Source organism: Glycine max, chromosome 1 (assembly GCF_000004515.6).
Source record: "Glycine max cultivar Williams 82 chromosome 1, Glycine_max_v4.0, whole genome shotgun sequence".
Lineage (NCBI taxonomy): Eukaryota > Viridiplantae > Streptophyta > Magnoliopsida > Fabales > Fabaceae > Glycine > Glycine max.
In genome coordinates this window covers 36,221,854-36,231,190 of record NC_016088.4, presented here as the reverse complement: position 1 = coordinate 36,231,190, position 9,337 = coordinate 36,221,854, and the positions used below count along the sequence as shown (strand labels likewise).

Here is a 9,337-nt window from a genome sequence, read left to right as displayed (position 1 = left end):
GTTTTCAAAATCTCGAATGTATATATATATATATTTAAAATATTTTAACTCAGTGCGCCTCAAGTGATTAACTCGTCGGGTTCCCACAGTGGATCCCATCACAACTCATCGCGCATTAACTCGTCGCCCTTAAAGGGTCTTACAGTTGTGTGATTACATAGTTCATGGCTCACAACTCAAAACATACAACATCTCAACAATTATGTAATTCACAATCCATTACGTACTAAATGATTATCACTTACACACAGAGTCTCAACCATAATTTCATAATAAAATAATTTATCGTATTTCATGCATCCTACACATATCATTCAATAGTAACATTTACTTGACACAACAAAAATATAGATTAAACCGAATATATTAATTCAACAAAATAAATAAATAAAAACATCTACAACAATTAATTTGAGATGTGGCATAAATAATTATGATTAAGCAATAATTTTACAAAAGTATTTAATTTATTATTATACATATATAACTAAATAAAATAAAATAAAATAATAATTTCACAATATTTAATATATTTCTACAAAGCAATAAAATAATAATTTCACAAAATATTTAATTTATTTCTCCAAAGCAGTAAAATAATAATTTCACAACAACATCTAATTTATTATATATATATATATATATATATATATATATATATATATATATATATATATATATATGTGCATAACATGAAAAGTAAAAAGCATGTGTATTCGTTGCTGCACTTACTAGGATAATATCTTTAATGAATAATATATTAAATATATATATATTATTGCAAAGGAATATATGACTGCTCAAAATTCGTTTCTCAAATCAAGGTGAAGAAAAAACAATAACGTGCATATTCTCCGCACTTTAAAAGGAACGTTTAATGTTGGAATTTATTTATCAATTTAATATGCAGAAACAATAACGTATCAAGCATATTTGATGCACTTTAACGTATCAAAGTTTTCATTTTAATTGCTGCAGTTTTGTTATACTATTAAAACAAGCAATTATGTCATTAGTAATAATGCATATTGCATAAAATAAGTGTAATTTAAATAAAATATATTATTTCCAATTAAAGAGAACCTCTATAATAATTAATTTAAGATATAACAAAAATAATTATTATTAAGGATAATTTTACACCGTATTTAATTGATTATTATACATATATAACATATATAAATGAAAAGAAATACAAATAATTTCACAGTAATATTTAATTTATTTATGCAAAACAATAAAATAAGAATTTCATAACAATATTTAATTTATTATATATATATATATATATATATATATATATATATATATATATATATATATATATATATAAAACGAACGTAGATACAGAGCATGGAATTGCAACTTTAACAAAAGGGAATATACATATTGCATCGTAGTGTAGGTGGGAATTGCAGTTTCAACAAAAGAAATATATGCAAAGACACAGTACGAGTTATTCATAAATTTTTATTACAAAAAAAGGAATATAATTATTTGGGTCAAATTCTTTCATTCAAATTATAACAATTCACTGACACATTTAAAAAAAGTAATTCACAAGCACAAAACAACAAATATTATACACGTTAGTTAATATACAAAAAGAATCCAGTAATAACAATTGCCACTTAAAAAAAAAACTTGATATACACTAACACAAATATCATATCAATATACACTAAACCGGATCATAGAATTTCATGATAGAAGATATTACACTCAATTTAGCGTAAGAATTATTCAATTTGAAAGAATCGTGAATTAACATTTTATAAAAACAACCCAAAATTGATCCTCTAGAGACCCCTATACATGTTCCTTCTTATCCCCAAGCGTGAGTAACTCATCCCTTACCTCGAGGTAGTCGCTTAAATGTTCTCTGTTAGCAATGGTGGCGTCTCTGGTGCTCTCTAGAACTCCTCCTCTGATTGCTCTGTTAGGGTTCTTGTGCGTCAGAAAAGAAAAAGGGGCAGAAGTATTTTGTAAAAACTGCTCTAGGTTAATATTTTGTTTATATAGTGGAGATTTATGACCTAATTATATTTTTATTTATTTATTTATTTATTAACTTATTACTGTATTATTTATTTATTAAAAAAAAACGATTGTTACATGTTGTACTCAGATCGAGAAACTAGGCAAGAACCCTAGTTGTCTATGTGCTGTTATGCTCTCCAACACAGCCAAAATGTCTGGAGCTGACCCTAAGGTTGCCATAACAATCCCAAAACGCTGCAACCTTGCTAATCGCCCTATTGGTTACAAGTGTGGACGTATGTATATTTTATTTCCTATTCACTTATGTCTAGTTTTTTCGGATTTGACTCCTCTAAACCGATTAGACATGTGAAGTAAAAAAAAAAAAGTAAGGATATATACGTCTATCATTAATTTAAAGTTGTTTACTAAGATTTTAAATTGTCGCGATGGTGCGGATGAATTCCTTGATATTGTGAGAAATTACCGACAAATACAGCATTGTGGTCCTGAGCATTCTAAAAACCTTGATTTTGTGACTGAAGTCGCATTTGTACACCAGTTTATAAAACCTTGATTGTTTAGTTTTAAAAGATACTTTAAGTCATGCTGAGAAAAAAATACTCTAATTCAAATTAAATATTAAGTACAACTTTCTCACTTTATGCATGTCTTCACTTTAGAAAGGTTAAATACTATTTTCCTACATAGCCCTTTTCTTGATCTATTCATAAAAATTGCTGATTTTTGCAGCTTACACTCTTCCTTAAGATTATACTGAGAGCAAGGAGAAATTTGGGCATGAAGGCACAAAAGCTGGTGGCTACAACTGTGACTACAAAACTATGTTTGTTTGTCCTTGTAACAATTTGATCAATAATGGGTAGTACCTATCTGGTGTCTATCCTCAATAAAACTTGCAATTTTAATGTTTCTATACCCATTTAATATATTAACATCTACCTTTTTTCTTTTTTTTTATTCCAATGCAATTGACTCATCTAAAATAAAAGGTAGAAGATGTAAAATAAAAAAATAAAGATATATATATATATATATATATATATATATATATATATATATATATATAATTCACCTTTTTTAGTATAGATTACCAGTATCTTTTAAGGGAAGTCATTTTGCTTAAGTCAAATAATACTATTATGAACAATAAAGTTTCTCTCCAAGTATTTAACAGACTTGTTTATTTAATATTCAAATTTAAGATTACTGATTAGGTTATAATAATTTCACACCAATAGATTCACATGTTTAGTAGCAAATTGATTCACTTTAAATTAAGTTGAAATACATCTTTACTTTCTCACACTAAAGAAGTCAAATGGGATTGTGAAACATGGCAGACATAGTCCCTAAGATGTGTAAGATAGTGAACTAAGCCAGCTAAATGTAATGTAGTGGTGCTATCTTTGACTCTTAGTCAAGAACCAATAACATTATGGACTAAAAAAGAGATAAAATCTTCAACTACCAGACACAAGTCACAGCAAAAAGGAAAAAAAAAAAAAAAAGAGCAGACAAAGCAGCAAAGATCCCAAAGGGATACTGAAAGAGGCCTTGTTTGTCCTAACGTTAATTGATGGATAAGGATAGGTGAAGGTGTGACGGGTCAGATTTTGAATGGGGCATATGCTGAGACTCGAAGTCTTTATTTATTTATTTTTTTCTGAGCTAAGATAAAAAGGTGAATAGACTAATTGGTTAACTAAGTGTTGGACAGGTTTGTGTATTATCATGCTTGCGGGGGCCACAATCTTTGAATGCGGTTATAGCTTTTATCAGTGCATGACAATGTTCTTGTTGACTTTCTTTCAAGCGGGTTCACGAATCTGTCTATGGTTAGTTTTCTCATTGTTGTTGTTTTCTTTGAATGATTCGTGCACGCCAAGTTTTAATTAGCACATGGATAGGCGTTTAAATTGATGGATGAGAGGGAAAGAGAGAAGAGAAATGAAGAGATGACTCGTTTGATGTTATTTGTCAGTTATGTTATGTGATTTGCTTTTGATGTGCAACTAACATGGCTCTTTGAGGAATAATTTTTTGATTGTTCCTAGTACGGTTACATCTACTCACATCACTCTGCAGCAATAATACCGACCCAAGAATCAATAGTACTAGCATATGGTTTTGTTTCTCGAAAAAAGAAAAAGAAAAAAGATGTTGATCATTGGTGAGTGAACAAGTTTCAACTAGCAGTTATCAAGTTCTCCAAAAGGTGTTCCGAGTATCAAGTTACTTTAAAGAAAGTCTTGTAACAATAATGTAAAGACAACAAATCACGTAGTGTGTTTTTCTTCTAGAATGAAAAGACATAAATCACAAGGGATTGTAAATACATAAATCACAAGGGATTGTACTTAGTCACGGCTACTTAACTAGCCTTTAGACATTATAGGATCTTCTTGAGTAAGATTCCCTCAATCATGTAGCTTAGAAGCTATATAAGTGTGTTCTGCAATCTCATATTGGCAACTATATTTCAATCTCATTGATTTTAAAGGGGAAAGTTTAGAAAAAATGTGCATTATGCTGCTAACAAGACCATAAAGCCTGCTAAGAAGAATATTGTTGAAAAGAGAAAGACGTGGCGATAGAACCATGTGTGCGTGGTTGGTAGATAAATAAAAAGGCCAATTAGGCCCTCGAATTTTTTACCAACGTCAAACCATAAAAATGAGGAAGAGGTGAAATGAAAAAGTTATGAGTTGCTTTTGATGTGCAACTAACATGGCTTTTAAGAGAAAAGACTCTTTCAATATTTGATTATATGAAATAAGTATCTTATTAGAATATGTTAGGTGAAAAGTCGTTTTGACATAATTTATTTGTCTAGACTTTGGATTGTTATAAACTGTTTTTTATAGTTAATATTCAAAAGGGGATATAAAATTTAGTTGGTTTTATATTCAAGACAATTTATCAGGAATTAAATAGAAAAATAAAAAAGCTAAAAATAAGCTTTTAGCTTTAAATTATAAACTCAAAAATCTTTTATTATCAAAAAGATTATCTTCTTTGTTGAAATTATATCCATAAATTAATATAAATTACCAAACATACTTAACATCATTAGTTATTTTCTATGAATAACATGATAATCTTAGTAAATAATCTAAACCGAAACATGATAATAAGATCAACAGTTACAGACATATTTATCAATAATCATAGCTGAAGAACTAAGAAAGAGGTGAAACAAGTAAAGAGAATTTCTTCCATTAAAGTAAATACTTGCATAGCTGAAGTACTAAGATAGAGGTGAAACAAGAGAGTTTCTTCCATTAAAGTAAATAATTGCAAAGTTCAGCCACACAAGAGTAGCTGATAATGCACAGAATTCCTATACAACTTTTACAATAGGGTGAGGATAGTATCCTTTACAATAAAATAAAAAAGAAACGTAAATGATCATAGATTCATCATATCATGATTTTCTCAAAGCCAGAGAAAGCAACTTGCTGTCCACAACCCTTTTGATTGCTGTATAGTTCTTCCATATAACAAAAGATGGACTATACTTCTAAACTATCTTGCTATGTACCTGCAATATGCATTCATTTGATTAATAAACAATGCTAGAACAGGAAATATGACTAGAGTTTTAGAATCAATTCAGAAATATATAAGTATCATAAGATCCTGAACCCTACAGAACAAACGTCTTTGCTTTCTAAGATTTCTTACTTTTCAATCTACGTTTTAAAAAGAAGGAAACACTAAGGGATATCTAAGAATGCCATTTGACTATAAGGTTTGAGAAGATCATATATACCTTGAGAAGCACATGCCTTGGCAATAGTGATCTTAATAATAGAGACCCCCTGTGGATAGAAAGTTAACAGACAGCAAAAGAATGAGAACTTTGTGACAGACAAGTACAATCCATATGTAAACTTTTATACCATAAATCTATTAGACAAGAATTATGTCATAACATGCCTTGCCACCAGTCTCCTCTTGAAGCAAATTCTGAATCATCTTCTCCTCCATCATTCCTGTGCTGCTAAACAAAAAAAGAAAAAAAAAATATGTTAGACATTCTACATACTAGAAAATAATTATCAACCAAACAAAATAGGAATATCATTCAACTTATGACCTAGAGGTCATGAGGCAGCAACCTTAGTGTTGCGCCAAGGCTCGTAGCCGCTCTAGTATAACAACAATAATAACAGTAAAAAATAAATGCACTGTCACTCACCATAGAGTTGAATCCCTCATTCTGTGTACTCTGAGGATTTGAATAGATGTCCTGGCCACCATAATAAATTGATGAACTAAGGTGACATGGTTGAACTCTTTGATCCTGATAGATGGAACTCATATCCTTGTTCACGGCATTCGGAGCCTCGCTACCATAGCCCTTGGAGAAGTTATCTGCATTGATTGGAAGGATAAGGCTGGAAACTTAGAAAGAAGAAAAAAAAGGGGGAATTTTGAAAGGAAACACTATATCTAAAACTACTAAAAATTCGGTCCTATAGATTATGGATGTATACACAGGATATATCATTCCATTATGCAAAATTTGACCAGCTAAATTCAACGGAACCAAACTCAATGATAAAATCTTCAAATAGATATTTTCATAATCTTTTCTAAATATAAAAATACCAAAATGGAATCAGATCACTACCTACTCAGGGTGCAGGATAATTCAGACCCAAGGAAAGTAAAAAAAAAAAAAAAAAAGGAAAATAGCGCCAATAGAAAATATGTCATTATGTGATTTTTTTTTTCAAAATTTTATTTTAAAAAGTCACCAAAAATTATAGATAGTGGCCAAATATGTAAAAACCAGGGGCTGAAACCGAGTATCATACCTTGAATACCAATTCTGGAGCTCCAGGTCTCATTGGCAATTTTGCTACTCATTTCAGAGCGCAGAGACTCTCTCCCTAACACCTAAAATTGAAAGAAACCAATCCAAAAAAATATCTCAGAACCGTTTCAGCATGACTCAGATATGCAGTGAAAATGGACATGGACCACATGGTATATAATTCAAATTCAACCCAAAATTAATGATCCAAACAAACACTTCAACAGATAGCAAAATTCAATCATTCAGGTGCAAATGCTCATTGATTGTCAGATTTGACCTTCAAGTTGAAACTGAATTGCAAAAATGATTTTTTTTTTTTGTGTGAAAAACATGGTCTAAAAGAAAACTCAGACTTTTAACACAGCAAAACCAACACATAACAGAAACCAATCATCAACTTCACCATGAAATGCAGAAAAAAAGAAAACAAAGGGATTGACTGATTATGAGCAGCAACAAAAAACAAAAGAATCAAAACAGAACAAGGTGTTGAAATTAAAAAAACACACCTTAGACGATGGAGGAGAAAAAATGGACCCAAAAATCCCAGAAGAAGAAGAGGGACGAGACTCTTTGGACCCAAAGAGCTCAGAAGTGAATGAAGAAGAAGCACCCTTTTGCTTATTCCCTTCCATTCTCCCCAAAAACTAGAACTTTTGTATCAAAATCACTACTTTGAATCAAAAGGAGTGTGTGGGGGTCCTTTTATATAGAGACAACCCCACAAAACTACACCAACCACCGCCTGAAAAAGGCCTCAAAATGAGAAAAAAAAAATACGTTTATCTCGGGAAACTAACAGAGGAGAGAAGAGAAGAAAACGTAAGTGAAGAGAAGAGAACAAGGAGAAGGAAAAGGAGAGGCACGTGAATGAAGAGACCCCTCTTCACAGAAGTGTCTGTTTTTCAAATGAAAACCGTTTATTTCTCACACCCGCAGAAAAGATGGACTAGTCTCATGACGTAAAAATAAAAAATAAAAAGTTTCAACTTTCAATTGCTAGTAATTTTCTTATTTGGAATTTTGGTTTTTTTTTCTTTTAACCCCAAAGAGAAACCGGAGGAATCAAATCAATCAAAGACCGAGACAGAGCAGTTTCTTTCTCTCTTTGTTCTGGTTTTCAGTTTTTTTGTTTCTGGTTTTTCACTTCTAAAGTCTTGTGTTGAGTTCAGCGTGGAACAGAAAATTGCCACGTGTGGTTCTTGAGTCATAGGTTTGGGCCCTCAAAGCAAATCAACCTTTTACTGCAACGAGTACTTTGAGGATAACAATAACAGACACCCCAACCCCTTTTGTCCATTATCTTCTCAGCTGGGTTGTTCGGTTTTCGTTGGATGTTTCACTCTTTCAACTAGTTTTATTTTACTTTAGAATTTAATATGTAGTATCATGTATTATTGATATAAAAAAATATTTTTTTAATTCATAAAATTATATTTAGTAGACTTTTAACATAATTAGTCTTTGGATATGTGCGATGCATAGAATTTTTATGTTAGACGTAGATTATAATAATTTTAAATTGTAATTTATATTTTTACATATATTTTTAAAATGTATTTTGGAATTAAATATTCTTGATCGAATTTAAAAAATATTTCTTTAGATATATTATATTCTTATAAACATTGAATTATTTAAATCTAATATTTTTAATTGGATAAAATATATTTTTTAATTTTTAGTTAAAACAATTATAATTTCTAACTGAACTTTTTTACGATATATGTGTGTTTAGTCGTACCAATTTCAATTGTTTATATAAACAATATTCTTTTATATCATATAATAAATGAAGGTATAATAATCAATTAATTAATGTATAAAGTTACATATTTATCAACAACATCGTTAAAACTCATTAATGTTTCTCCTAATACATAACAATAAATGTGTATTTAAAACTTATTTTCTATATACTGTGGCACGAATTAATATTATTTATTAAATGAATGGAGAATAAAATAACTGGTGAAAAGAAATTATTTAAATTGTCCTTATTTTTGAAAGAAAAATAATTATTTAAATGTATTGTTTTTAATTGGTTAGAATATATATTTTATTTTTTAGTTAAAAATTAAAATTTTTAAATTATATTTTTTATGATATGTGTGTGTTAAGTCGTAAAAAATTCAATTGATTACGTAATTATTGATGGAAGTTAAAAAATATTTACTTAAATATTTTATATTCTTATAAAGATTTAATTATTTAAATGTACTATTTTAATTGGGTTAAATATATGTTTTATTTTTAATTAAAAAATTATAATTTTGAATTGAATTTTGTTATTATATGTTTTTGTTAAGTCTTAATAATTTTAATTAAATATGTAAAAAAATTCATATAATAAATGAATATACAATAGTCAATTAATGAATAAATAAAATCAAATATTTATTAATAATACCATTAAAACTCATTAATTTTTCCCCAATATAGAACAAAAAATGTTCATTTAAAACACACTTTCTATTAAGTGTGTCATGAATGAATGATTTATTAAGT

The 9,337-nt window shown here is 29.0% G+C and overlaps 1 protein-coding gene across 2 annotated transcripts; it reads right to left on the bottom strand.

Moving 5' to 3' along the window:
- Window positions 1–5,263: 5,263 nt before the first annotated feature.
- LOC100775733 (uncharacterized) lies at window positions 5,264–7,957 on the bottom strand. Of its 2 annotated transcripts, none has more exons than XM_006573259.4 (6): window positions 7,339–7,957; window positions 6,828–6,909; window positions 6,206–6,381; window positions 5,944–6,007; window positions 5,777–5,825; window positions 5,264–5,545 (listed from the first exon to the last, which is right to left on the bottom strand). In XM_006573259.4, exons 1-5 carry the CDS (start codon window positions 7,462–7,464, stop codon window positions 5,809–5,811), a joined length of 465 nt encoding a protein of 154 aa, XP_006573322.1. In that variant the 5' UTR covers window positions 7,465–7,957; the 3' UTR covers window positions 5,264–5,545; window positions 5,777–5,808. The 2 variants fall into 2 exon arrangements, with proteins under 2 accessions (XP_006573322.1, XP_003516310.1); XM_003516262.5 differs by having other exon boundaries at window positions 5,944–6,004.
- Between the last annotated feature and the right edge of the window lie 1,380 nt (window positions 7,958–9,337).

What these genes read in the sequence shown, in the direction of transcription:
- LOC100775733 (XM_006573259.4), bottom strand. Translation starts at nt 7,464, where the DNA reads ATGGAAGGGAATAAGCAAAAGGGTGCTTCTTCTTCATTCACTTCTGAG. An exon ending in TTTCTCCTCCATCGTCTAAG is followed by an intron (nt 6,910 to 7,338) that starts GTGTGTTTTTTT and finishes TTTCAATTTTAG; the next exon opens with GTGTTAGGGAGAGAGTCTCT. An exon ending in CTCCAGAATTGGTATTCAAG is followed by an intron (nt 6,382 to 6,827) that starts GTATGATACTCG and finishes CAATCAATGCAG; the next exon opens with ATAACTTCTCCAAGGGCTAT.